The sequence below is a fragment of the Primulina tabacum genome, chromosome 10 (genome assembly GCF_025594145.1).
Source record: "Primulina tabacum isolate GXHZ01 chromosome 10, ASM2559414v2, whole genome shotgun sequence".
In the NCBI taxonomy this organism is placed as follows: Eukaryota; Viridiplantae; Streptophyta; class Magnoliopsida; order Lamiales; family Gesneriaceae; genus Primulina; species Primulina tabacum.
Window position 1 is genome coordinate 7,369,118 of NC_134559.1, and position 14,069 is coordinate 7,383,186.

Sequence of the window (14,069 nt, forward strand, 5' to 3'; positions counted from 1 at the left end):
ATGTTTCAAGTCCACAATGAATAATGAGATTATACTATAATTTTAATTTCAAACTGAATTATTTCAATTATGGGGGTCAAATTTTGAAATTAATTTTTTTTAATTATTATCCCGTCATCGTTAAAATGCCTTAATAGATTTAGGATTACCGATACATCTTGTGATATGGTCTCACAGATTTATGTTCGTGAAACGAGTTGTTTTGATTCACATTTTCAATGAAAAGTAGTACTTTTGACATAAAAAATAGTATTTTTCATGAGCTCGTCTCATGAGAATTTTTTTGTTTCTTTTATATGTGAAGTTTTATAATTTTTACAGGATTGTGTTATTGTATAAATTATTGCAGATTAACTATAAAAGAAATTTTATATTACAATTATTGATTTATTAGTTCATAATGCCCCAAAAAGAAGGTTCAAAATTTTGTTCCTATTGTTATCGTAAGGATTAAAATATTATATTTCATGTTGAAACCTGATTGATTGCGTTTCTGATCATGTGTTCAACATTTTATTGTCACATGCTTTTATTACCTTTTATTTTAACAAATTGTTTTTGCTTTAGACTAGATGGTATTTGCTTGAAAAATCGATAATTTGACTGAATTAATAAATGAATTATTATTTAATCATTCATACTAATAGAATAATTAATAACTATTAGAAAGCCACTATTGTTATATACAAAAATTCTTATGAGACGTCTCACGAATTAATTTTTTGAGACGGATATTCTATTTTGGTCATTCATGAAAAATTATTACTTTTTATTGTACATATGAGCAGAGTTGACTCGTTTCACGGATAAAGATATGTGAGACCGTCTCAAAAGAAACATACTCATTGTCATATTAAGAGAACAATGCATGAATGAATTAATAAATGCAACTATTATCTTTAGTTATAGTTTTTTTTACAACAGCAAGCAATCTATTCTCCGTTGACCCCTAAAAATTCCTAACTCGCAATACTTTCCAAACATGAATACTAAATCACAAATTCATGTAAATTTCTAAAATACCTACACTGATGTAAATGAGAATAAAATCTAACATAGTTCTCGTAAATGAGAGAGACCGTGTCATAAAATCAAGAACTCTTTCGCATAAATCTCTATATTTTGATTTGAGTTAATATTAATTTGAAATTATATGTCCTCAATCTCAAGGATTCCGATGCTACTATGAAGAAAAAACCAAACTTTTGCTTCTCATCATCCACTCTAAATCATCTGAATCAATATATTTTTTTATTACAACTTTAGCACATAAACAACATTGTACAAAAAAAATTATTTATTATCACAAATAGACATGATTGATTAATCTCACATATCAAAAATATGTGAAATCGTCTCACAAAAAATCTACTAACATTCAATTAATAACCATGCCTTATTCATAATTTATCATAAAAATGATACTACAAGGCAGTGTTTGGTTGCCTTGATTAGGTGGGTTTATTTTTTTTTAACCCACCTAATCACTCGTTTGGTACGTTTTTATTTAACCAAGTCAATCCCTCATATGAATGATTATGTTATATTAGGTAGGTTAAAATAATACCTCCTCACCCCCTAGGATTATTTATCTCACTCTTAATTCATCCTATTTTTCCAATTTTACCATTCTTCTAAATCCAAACTCACCACCACTTCCTTCCACCGACCGCCCACCGCCAACCCCTGCCGTCGGCCGACCGCCGCCGACAACCACCGTCGGCCACCGACCGACCGCCACTGCGCTTCCGGCCGACCGCCGCCTCTTGTGGCCGACCGCCGCCGTCGCTTCCGGCCGACCACCCCCGTCGCTTCCGACCGACCGGCCGCCGCCGCCCATCGTCGACGCACAAATGAAAGAGCAATTTTGTCAATTTATCAAAAAATTATTAATTATCAGATTCATACCAAACATAATATTATTTTATCATTATATATTATATTTTTATTTCAATCATTTTTTTATCATGACTCTCTTGTGATAACGTCACCGCATTTTTTCAAAATTCAAGGAAAAAAAAATTGCATAAATAACAAGAAGTCACGATGGAATCAAGAACAAGAAGCGAATCTTCAACATCTTCCAGAACACCACCTCCTCTGTTTTCTTCAGAAGATATTTTACGGAAACAGTTTTTTTCTTCTTCCTTGTACCATAAAACGAAAACCATGATCTAGAAATTCTGTAGAAAACTGCGAAAATCACCTTTGGTCCAAGCCTCGGAAGCTTCCACCACTTACCCTTTTCAGCTGCCATCTCCAAATTTCCGTGACTCACACCGAAAATCTTTAGCCACCTGTTTTCGCCTTTCAAAGCTTTAAATTCTTGGAGGAAAAAAAACCTTTTAAATACGGACCACATTTCTAGTTATTACAAGAGAAAAAGACTAATTTTTTGTGTGTTCATAATTCAAAGTTCTTAGGCTATCAAAAGGGTAACCTTTGTCGAAAGATCATTCATAAACATAATATTTTCAGGCATCCACGGCCATCGTGTTAGTTGTGCTGCGGCGGAGCTGAGGTGAGCGGTGACCTTGATAAATTACAGCACAGGTTTGAAGAATCCAAGAAACGGGTTTCTGGCGTTGGCGACTATGGGATTGGAGTTTAATTCGATGCCTAAAATCGTGAATGGGGAGCATGGTTACATTTTGGAGGATGTGCCACACTTGTCTGATTATATTCCTAACCTTCCTGTACGTATAATTGTTTCAGTAAATGTCTTAAAATTTTGCATATTATGTGTGGTAAGTACACATGATTGAGCTTTAAATGAGTATCTGTCTCTTAAAACGAAGATATTGATGTTTCTTAGTTAGACTTGTTTCTTGTGTAAATTATCTTAAATTTATATAGACTACGTGTTTCCTGACAATTTTCTGTTGTAAATTGGAAAGAAAAATCGTTTTTATGTGATTCCACGGTGATCGAAACACGAATAGTTTCCCGACGAGTTCTGCTCTGTTTTGGTATCTTTTCCCTTGCCCTGTTCTTGATTTTTCCTATTTTTTCATTTCATAACAGGCGTACATGGATGGTTTGAACTTATTATTGATATGTACTTGATTGTACCTATTGAGTTACATTGGCATCATTAAGATTTGATCCGGTGGTAGGGCTAGGAGTTTGATATAGAGTGGGGGAATTGCGTTTTTGTATATGTTTACAAAATGGATGGGGGCGATCACCCCGCCGACTAACCGTGTCTCTGCCGCGGTTTTGATCACTTTGCATGATATTACCAGCATGTGCTCTTATCATGGTGATCTTTCACGTTTTGTGCTTATGGTTTATTTGTTGTGGGCAGGTTCATCCGAATCCTTTGGAAGATAATACTGCATATTCAACTGTTAGGTAAGTTCATTTGTCTCGTTTTGGTTTCTTGTATGGTCATGCTGTTGGTGTACCGTTTTCTCGCACCCAATGAGCAACGAAAGTTTTATCATGATACTGTATTTCATTATTCAAAAACTCTCATGTAGGTGTGATAATACCTGCATTATTAAATTATTATCAACTTTTGATAATACAATATCATAATACACACGCATATATATATACACATATATATTTATTTCTGTTTTAAATTAAATAACTTTTAATTAGACCGTTGAATCGATTAGAGAACAATTTAGAATATTCAGTATAATTCCTAATGAGTTTCATGATCTGCAGACCTCATGGTTCATATTATATATTAAGGACTTTATCTATGCAGCTTGTGTGCGTATACAGATAAAATAAATGTCATAATTTGATGAAAACCGTAAAATATTATTAAAATAAAGATTATTTTTAAATAAGAGTCAAATAAAGCTTAAACCACAAGTTGGCTTGTTGGCCTTATGCATATTCTTTCACATGAGTCGGTTTTCATGATTTGGTGAGGGTTGATCGTTATTACTTTTTTTTTTTGACAGGCAATATTTTGTTCATGTTGATGATTCCGTACCACAAAAGGTCAGTCGTTTTTTGAGAATACACCTTCGAGTGAATAAATTTATGCTGGCGTTCAGCTTTTAGATGGCTTTTTATTGATGAATGGTGTACGACATCCTTGTTTATTTCTGTAGGCGGTTGTTCACAAGGATAGTCCAAGAGGAGTTCATTTTAGACGAGCTGGTCCTCGCGAAAAAGTAGAGTGTATACACTGCTTATATAAAGTCTTATTACATGTTTCATGCGTTGAAATTAGACAAGAGTTTTAATTTTTTCAGGTTTATTTCGAGTCGGAAGACGTACATGCTTGTATTGTTACGTGTGGAGGTTTATGCCCTGGTTTAAACACAGGTTATTCGGGAAATAGTATGCGGTTTACATCATATGTATGGGGTAAATCGAGTTATAGGAATAAATGTAAGTAGATTCCTTATTACATCTGTAGAGTTAAAAGTTATAGCTTTATCTATATTCACCACCTGGAGCTTTGAATGTGTAGGGAGGATACCGAGGTTTTTTCTCGAAAAACACAGTCTCTCTGACGCCCAACTCTGTAAACGACATTCATAAACGCGGGGGAACTATTTTGGGGACTTCTCGGGGCGGTCATGACACCAAAAAGATTGTTGATAGCATTCAGGACCGTGGAATCAACCAGGTACAAGAAAATTTAGTTGCCATCAAAATATGTTGAATATTGTAAAAGTTTATTCTAATATTGCATTTTTGCCTTTGATTTCAGGTCTATATAATAGGAGGAGATGGAACACAGAAAGGCGCTGCAGTAATTTTTGAGGTATTTTTTCATTATCATTTTCCTATATTGAAGCCATTTGAACAATGTCTAGAATCTGAGTTTAAGTTGTTTTTCGTTGTCCTAAAGGAAATCAAAAGACGTGGTCTAAAGGTTGCGGTGGCGGGTATTCCTAAAACCATAGATAACGACATTCCGGTATTTATGCTGTTGATATTGCTCACAAGTGTACCTTGAAACTATCCAGTCTATGTTATCACGGCTTATCCCCTGTTATCTACTACTCTAGGTGATAGACAAATCATTCGGTTTTGATTCTGCTGTCGAGGAAGCCCAACGTGCTATTAATGCTGCACATGTTGAAGCTACAAGTATTGAGAATGGAATCGGTTTTGTGAAGTTAATGGGAAGATATAGTGGTACATTTTATAACGTGTTCTCTATCTTTCTAGTACACTCATTATTTTAGAGTAGTACGCTACGTATTTTTGTTGAAAGGAACACGTGATTGCCTGATTTGTGCATCAAATTTTATATTTGACACCGCATGCTATGTGCCATTTCTCAGGATTTATCGCCATGTATGCTACCCTTGCGAGTCGAGACGTGGATTGCTGCCTTATTCCGGAATCACCCTTTTATCTTGAAGGAGCTGGTGGACTTTTTGAATACATAGAGAAACGGCTGAAAGAACAAGGGCATATGGTGATTGTCATGGCCGAAGGGGCCGGACAGGAGCTACTCTCTGAGGATTTTCGAACTGCAAATCAACACGATGCTTCTGGTAATAAGCTTCTGGATGATTGTGGACTATGGATGTCTCGACGGATTAAGGTTCGACTGCCTTCTCAAATTTCTAAATTTTCCTTGTATTTTCTTCCTTTTGTGCAGCAAGTTTGTAAATTATGCTCTTGGTTTTATTTTCAGGATCATTTTTCGAAAAAAAGAAAGATGGCAATTAATCTAAAATATATAGGTACAAAACCTCTGATTTTGTGATTAGTACAATGATACCGAGGATATCGGATTCTTACAGTTTTTGCACTTGTTTGACCAACAGATCCCACATACATGATTCGGGCTATTCCTAGCAATGCATCCGATAACGTGTACTGCACCCTTCTTGCTCAAAGTGCTGTTCATGGAGCCATGGCCGGGTTTACTGGTTTCACAGTAGGGCTCGTAAATGGCAGACAAACTTATATACCCTTCTATGTAAGTTCTCAGGTTATCGTAGTCTTCTACTCTTTTTTAGCATTTACCATGATACAAGTCTATGGAGGTTCGATATGTCTTGTTTCGCTTCGCCTGATTGTGCATTTAGTGTCTTAATTTTTATATCCCCTTCGCCTTCTGTGGATCATCCACCTTCGTCTGTCTCTACTTTCTCCTAATAATCTTGGCTCTTTTATTAGTAATAATTTGCATACACATAACTTTGATCCAACTCCAACTATTTCCATTTCTGAATTTTTTTTAGAATCATCACTCACTTCAGTGCATCCTCTCTTCTTTTGTTTACTTTTCTCGCACTTGTGTATATTTCAATCCTTGGATCCTTAAGTTCTCATGCTGATAAAGAGATCGACCCGAATAATTTGCAGCGAATTAACGAAGTACGGAACAAGGTCATAATCACCGATCGAATGTGGGCAAGGCTGCTGTCTTCCACAAATCAGCCAAGTTTCTTGTCTCAAAAACAGGCCACTGAAATTGACGAGAAGGAACACCCGGATACGCAATTATTAGACGACAGTTTCGCAGATGGAGAAGCTGAAATTAAAGATATCACACGCTAGATGTCGATGCTAGTTAGCGAACTCGCTCCTCGATTTTCTAGTAGAAACGCAGATAGAAGATATCCATATATAGAGTACACTGGTTTGTCGCAGAAGTTGCCTTGGTTTTGTTATGTAATGAACTGCTTGAATAAATGCTAAAAGATTCAATATATTGTGTGGAAAATAACAAGCTGTTTAATAATTTGAGCATGTATGTGAGAGTTAATTGGAGTAAAATATATTTCATATATTATTAAGACAAAAATTTGTGTGAGTCAGTCTCACGGGTCGTATTTTGTGAGACAGATCTCTTATTTGGGTCATCCATGAAAAAATATTATTTTTTATGCTTAGAGTATTATTTTTTATTCTGAATATCAGTAGAGTTGATCCGTCTTACAGATAAAGATTCGTGAGATCATTTCACAGGAGACTTACTATTCTATTAATTAAATAGTGCTTGGTCCGTGTACCGGATGATAAAACGATATGAACACGTAAAATGAGCAATAACAAATTTTGATAGATATAAGAAATTTATGCGGTATAATTTTACTTGTTATATGGTATTTAACGGGTGCGTTGATTATATATGCACTACATTATATTTCAACAAATCGTCACAGCATTGGATTAGATAATTTTGAATCTTGCTTCGTGGTTGTATGCTTATAAAAGCATCCACAGTCGAACATTTCAAACATTTATGGACATGTTAATCCACATCATCAAATCGAATATCTTCGTTCTCTAGTATCTCTCATTCCCCGATCAAATATAATATCAACCAAATATTTATGGGTTTTATTGTTACTTTATTACTCTTTATTTATTTTTTATTTAAATATAATGATTTATATTTTTAAGGTTAGAGAAGTGTAAAGACATTTCATATTGGTTCATGTTATAAAATTTATCGTTTCATCAAAAAATGGTAGGTCCACATGTACATTATATTAAGACATCTATTCTTTCATATATATTTTAACATTATTACTCTTTATTTGTATGTCTCGTTATTCATTTATTCAACTTTATTCTTATTTTACATTAAATAAATAAAGTTTCAAATTTAGTTAGACAATTTAAATTATTGTTATTTAATATAAATAATAATATAATTTATATATACATTTATTGCGTGAAATTATTTTATCTTATTTTATGAAAAATATGGATAATTTAGTAGAATTTGTGTATTTTGGAAAGAAGTATTTTCTTTGACATTTTTGGATAATTCACGGAATTTCTAAAAAAACCTCGGTTATTTTCATCCATTCAGAAATAAAATAGGATTTTAGAAAAAAAAATTTAAATTGAGATGATGAAAATAGAAGAGAGAAGATTTTTGGAATAATTTATGATTTAGAATAATGTGTTTGAATGTTTAAAATAATTTGTGGAATGTGTGAATATTTATATATGAATATTTGATTTTTTTATTAAAAAATCCGTTAAAACAATTTTTAATTTTTTTTTAAAAAAATCAACAGTTAATTTTTTTATTTTAAAAAATAAATATTAAAATATTTTAATTATTTTAAAAAATAAAACTAAACAAAATATATATAAAGTGTCTTGTTAGCCCACCCCTCAATCTTTTTGTCGGCATTGCTGTACTTAATTTATTTTTTTAAAAAAAATTTCAAACAATTGAACCCATCCACATTGTTTTGAATACCAATGTAAGTGCTCTAATAAATGAATTCAATGACGAGGATCCAATAAAAAATTTCAATTTTAAACTGATCTAATTCATGTCCAAGTAAGCATATTTCAAATTTGCAAATTCATTTGCTCCGAAAATTTATATATATATCTCGAGCGGAAGATTTGAGATCTAAATCAACTCAAATGCCTCGACCTAAACATATCTCAACGCAACCCCAATCCTGGGCCAAAATAACATTTGTGCGCTGCGCCAAATTTAGTGCAAATCATTTCTTTCTTCTTTTTTTTTTTTTTTAAAAAAAAAATCTTTTTATTTAGTTTTAAATTATTATAAATATTTAATGCATAAGAAAATAATTATTGTTTTAATTCAATAGTACAATTTCTAATTAATGATTTTATTATATAAATTTATTTAAAACATCTTATAAGCTCTTACATCTTATAAATTGTTTTAAGAGTTTATAAGATGTGAGACTTATTTTAAAAATATGTCGTTAAAGTATTTGGATAAACTTATTTTAAACAACTTAAAGATGTTAATATATTTAGTATTATAAAAGCTTTTTATTGTCAAAATTACCAAAAATATTTATAATATCTATACTATATTATTAATTGTGAGACTCTTAGAGTAACAAACTTAGAGAACACCAAAATATATAATTCCATAATTATTCCTTTACTCTACGAAAAATCTCTTCAAGTCACTCCATATTTACATAGAAAAAAATCTAAACAAAACTTCCCTTTTAAATCGAACAACTCTTCTAAATTGAAAATAATTTCGTGTTAATTTTTTAGTATTATTTTATCAAATTAAAAATAATAATAACACATATAATGCGTGTATATCTCTTACTGGTATATATATATATATATAGACACACACACAGACATGTATGAAAATAGTTTTATCATTTTAAAATTTTTTAAAATAAATTTATTTGATATTTCTATTTAGAAAAATTTATGTTATTTGAAGAAAAAAATATTTAATATTATTTTTAATGTGTGTAAATAAAATGTTGATATTAACACTTTTGTTTTTTTATGTTCTAATAAAAGATAGAACAAAACTGTATTTTAAATTTGAAAAAAAAAAAAAAACAAAGTGATAAGATGAAGATTTTAGAAATCATGATGATAATTCATTTATGGATAAGTATAACAATATTAAAATTGTTAGTGTTTATTTGTTTTTAATTTTTGTATCCTATTATATTATTTTTAATAATTATTAGTAACTAATTTGATTTACAAATAAATAACATAACAATCGATGAGCATATCAGATTTTAAAAAAAAAATTCACTTGATATAGAAAAATAAAAGAAAAAGAATCTCATTTCTCATTTCACATTTACGAAAATACTTTAATTGATCATTTATGTATTAATATAATTGTTCAAATGTATGAACTTGTATTTACATTATGTGTATTAATTTGTAATATATATGATTTAATTAATATAATAATTATATTAACAATTTAAATATAATAATATTTATTAATAAATATAATGTTTTTTTTATATAATCTAAACATTAATTATTAATAAATATAATTTTTTTTATATAATCTAAACATTAATTATTTTTAAATTTATAAATAGATATTAAATAAAGGATAAGATATCATGTATGTAATGTAAATAAAATATTTTTTTGATGTTGAATTTGGTATAGAAATTACTATATTTAGTGTAGAATTTGTAATAAAATTGATTTTTGGGTTGAAGATGAACTAAGTAATTTTCATGCATTTCTTTTTTGTATACGACACTATTAAAACCAATTTCTTTGTTCCAGATTGAATTACCGAATTTGGATCGGTTCCGGATCGATTAACAATACTTATAATTGGTTTTGATTTGAAAAAGGCTAAATTTGTATCGGTTTCAGATTAATTCAATCCGTTAACCATGCATAGATTTTGTCGGCAATTGGTGCATTAATTGCAACAGACAACTTTGACTAAAGAAAAATGGTTGGCAAAAACGTTTATAAAACGTGGGATGCAAGGTTTCGTGGAAAGATGGAAGACGCGTTTTACACGCGTCTTCACACTGACAGAGGATCTATAAATAGAGCTCCCTCCTTCATTCTGAAATCATCCATTCTTCGAGTTTTCTCTATCTTATAAGCATTTGAGTGCTTAGTTCTATAATATTTGTGAGGTGTTTGTTCTCCTGTATTAAGAGAGTGTGTGTTCTTTTTGGAAACACAGTGAGTGAGTTGTACACCACAAAATATTATAGTGAAATTCTTTTCATCTTACCCGTGGTTTTTACCCTAATAATTTTTAGGGGTTTTCCACGTAAATCTCGGTGTCTAGTTTATTCTTTATTTTCGGGTTTTATTATCTCAAATTCCGCACGTGGGACCAACAACTGGTATCAGAGCATTGGTTTAAAATTTCTTAAAATTCTAAGTATGCTCTGTGGTTGCAGCCTAGACTGATATTCCACATCAGAAAAGATTTTTTGAGATTTTTTATTTAAGGAGGAATTAATTTTATCAAGTCTACTAAATTGTTGTAGACATAATGGCGGGAGTGTATGAGATAACAAAGTTCAACGGAAGCAATTTTATGCTGTGGAAAATAAAGATACAAGCAGTTTTAAGAAAGGAGAATTGCTTGGCTATTGGAGATAGACAGGTGGAGATTACAGATGATGGAAAGTGGAACGAGATGAATGATAATGATGTTGCCAATTTACACTTGGCTATAGCTGACGAAGTTTTGTCAAGTATCTCTGAGATAAAAACAACAAAAGTTATCTGGGATACTCTGACAAAGATGTACGAGGTCAAGTCGCTACACAACATGATTTTCCTAAAGAGAAGGCTTTATACTCTTCGGATGGCGGAATCTTCATTGATGACCGATCTTATCAACACACTCAATACTCTATTTGCCCAACTCACTTCCATGGGGCATAAAATAGGGGAAAATGAACGTGCGGAGCTTCTACTTCAAAGTCTACCAGATTCATATGATCAACTTATCATCAACATAACCAACAATATTCTTATGGGCTTTCTAAGATTCGACGATGTCTTAACTGCGGTTCTCGGAGAAGAAAGCCGGCGCAAGAATAAAGAAGATAGGTTGGTAACCTCGAAGCAGGCAGAGGCGTTACCGATGATAAGAGGAAGATTTATGGACCGTGATTTCAGTGGGAGTCAAAGGCGAGGTAGATCAAAGTCGAGAAGTAAGAAGAAAAATATTTACTGCTTTAAATGTGGCGGTAAAGGGCACTTCAAGAAAGAGTGTACGAGTATCGATAAAAGCTCTCAAGGAAATGTGGCCAGTACTTCAGGCAGTGGTGAAATATTATTCAGCGAAGCAGCAACTATTGCAGAAGGCAGGCATAAATTTTGTGATACATGGATTATGGATTCAGGAGCGACGTGGCACATGACGTCTCGGAGAGAATGGTTTGATCATTATGAACCAGTCTCAGGAGGATCTGTATTCATGGGAAATGATCATGCCTTGGAAATCAATGGGGTCGGTACTATCAAAATTAAAATGTTTGATGGCACCATTCGCACCATACAGGAGGTACGACATGTGAAAGGACTGACGAAAAATCTTTTGTCCTTGGGGCAATTGGATGATATCGGGTGCAAAACTCGGATCGAGAACGGGATCATGAAAATTGTGAAAGGCCGCTTGTGGTTATGAAGGCGGAAAAAGTTGCTGCAAATCTGTATGTACTTTTGGGAGAAACACACAAAGAGGCAGAACTAGCTGTTGCATCAATTGGTTCAGGAGAAGAATTAACAGTGTTATGGCATAGAAAGCTCGGGCATATGTCAGAACGAGGGTTGAAAATTCTCTCAGAACGGAAGCTGCTGCCGGGACTTACAAAAGTGTCACTACCCTTTTGTGAGCACTGTGTTACCAGTAAACAACACAGATTAAAGTTTGGCACTTCTACAGCCAGGAGCAAAAGCATATTGGAGCTGATTCATTCGGATGTTTGGCAAGCACCGGTTGTATCCCTAGGAGGAGCGAGATACTTTGTCTCGTTTATTGATGATTTCTCTAGGAGATGTTGGGTGTATCCAATCAAGAAGAAATCAGATAGTTTTCCAGATCTTCAAAGATTTCAAAGCGCGGGTTGAACTTGATTCTGAAAAGAAAATCAAGTGTCTCAGGACTGACAATGGAGGAGAATATACCAGTGATAAATTTGATGCATATTGTCAACATGAGGGCATCAAGAGACAATTCACGACGGCTTACACACCTCAACAGAATGGAGTGGCGGAGTGGATGAACAGAACCTTGTTGGACAGAACAAGAGCTATGTTGAGGACTGCGGATCTAGAAAAGTCATTTTGGGCGGAAGCAGTCAAAACCGTTTGCTATATTATCAATCGTCCTCCTTCAGTGGCGATTGATCTGAAGACTCCGATGGAAATGTGGACCGGGAAGCCGACATATTATTCTCATTTGCATACATTTGGAAGTCATGTGTACGTTCTGTACAATGAGCAAGAAAGATCGAAGTTGGATTCGAAATCCAGAAAATGTATCTTCTTCGGTTATGCTGATGGAGTAAAGGGGTTTCGCTTGTGGGATCCCACTGTTCACAAGCTTGTCATCAGCAGAGATGTTATCTTCGAGGAAGACAAAGTAAAGGGAGACAAAGGCACACCGAATTCAGAAACTACTATTTTTCAGGTGGAAAATAAGACGAACGAATGTCAAGTTTCTTGTGAAGCAGTACCAGAGCACGAAGAACAAGAACATGTTGAGTCTGAGGTTTCCAATGTGAGGCAGTCAACTCGAGACAGAAGACCACCATGTTGGCTTTCAAATTATGTCAATGAAAATAATATTGCATATTGTCTATTATCAGAGGATGGTGAGCCATCGAGTTTCCACGAGGCTACTCAAAGCTCGGATGTATCCTTGTGGATGATAGCAATGCAAGAAGAGTTGGAGGCATTAGACAGAAATAAAACTTGGGATCTTGTTACACTACCACGAGGGAGGAAAGCCATTGGAAACAGATGGGTCTATAAGATCAAGCGTGATGGCAATAACCAAGTGGAACGGTATCGTGCTAGATTGGTGGTAAAAGGGTATGCTCAGAAAGAAGGCATTGACTTCAATGAGATATTTTCTCCTGTGGTTCGACTTACAACAGTCAGAGTGGTGTTGGCATTGTGTGCGGTGTTTAACCTACATCTAGAACAGCTAGATGTGAAAACAACATTTCTTCATGGAGATCTTGAAGAAGAAATTTATATGCTCCAGCCAGAAGGTTTTGCGGAAAAAGGCAAAGAGAACTTGGTTTGCAGGTTGAAGAAATATCTGTACGGTCTCAAACAGGCGCCGAGGTGTTGGTACAAGAGATTTGATTCCCATATCATGAGCCTTGGATACAACAGACTGAGTGCAGACCCTTGTACGTATTTCAAGAGGTCTGGTGATGATTATATTATTTTGCTGTTGTATGTGGACGACATGTTGGTAGCAGGCCCCAACAAAGATCATGTCCAAGGATTGAAGGCACAGTTGGCTAGGAAATTTGATATGAAGGACTTGGGACCAGCAAACAAGATTCTAAGGATGCAAGTTCACCAAGATATAATTAACAGGCAGATTTGGCTTTCCCAGAAAAATTATTTGAAGAAAATCTTGCAACGCTTCAACATGCAAGATAGTAAGCCAATTTCGATCCCTCTTCCTGTTAACTTCAGGTTATCCTCCGAAATGTGTCCTAGTAGTGAGGCAAAGAGGATGGAGATGTCTCGAGTACCGTATGCATCAGCAGTGGGAAGTTTGATGTTCGCTATGATCTGTACAAGACCGGACATTGCTCAAGCAGTGGGAGCAGTTAGTCGGTATATGGCGAATCCTGGACGAGAGCATTGGAGCACTGTTAAGAGGATCCTTAGAT

The 14,069-nt window shown here is 33.7% G+C and overlaps 1 protein-coding gene across 1 annotated transcript; it reads left to right on the forward strand.

Annotated features, from left to right (window-relative positions):
- Nucleotides 1-2,040: 2,040 nt before the first annotated feature.
- On the forward strand, nt 2,041-6,676 carry LOC142505274 (ATP-dependent 6-phosphofructokinase 3-like). Its single transcript, XM_075618187.1, is given in 14 exon segments — nt 2,041-2,696; nt 3,308-3,354; nt 3,921-3,960; nt 4,074-4,136; nt 4,218-4,289; nt 4,291-4,356; nt 4,439-4,597; nt 4,682-4,735; nt 4,823-4,891; nt 4,983-5,112; nt 5,262-5,527; nt 5,621-5,669; nt 5,754-5,908; nt 6,298-6,676. Coding segments are annotated over 14 exon segments (1,467 nt in total). The 5' UTR covers nt 2,041-2,594; the 3' UTR covers nt 6,493-6,676.
- Nucleotides 6,677-14,069: the final 7,393 nt, after the last annotated feature.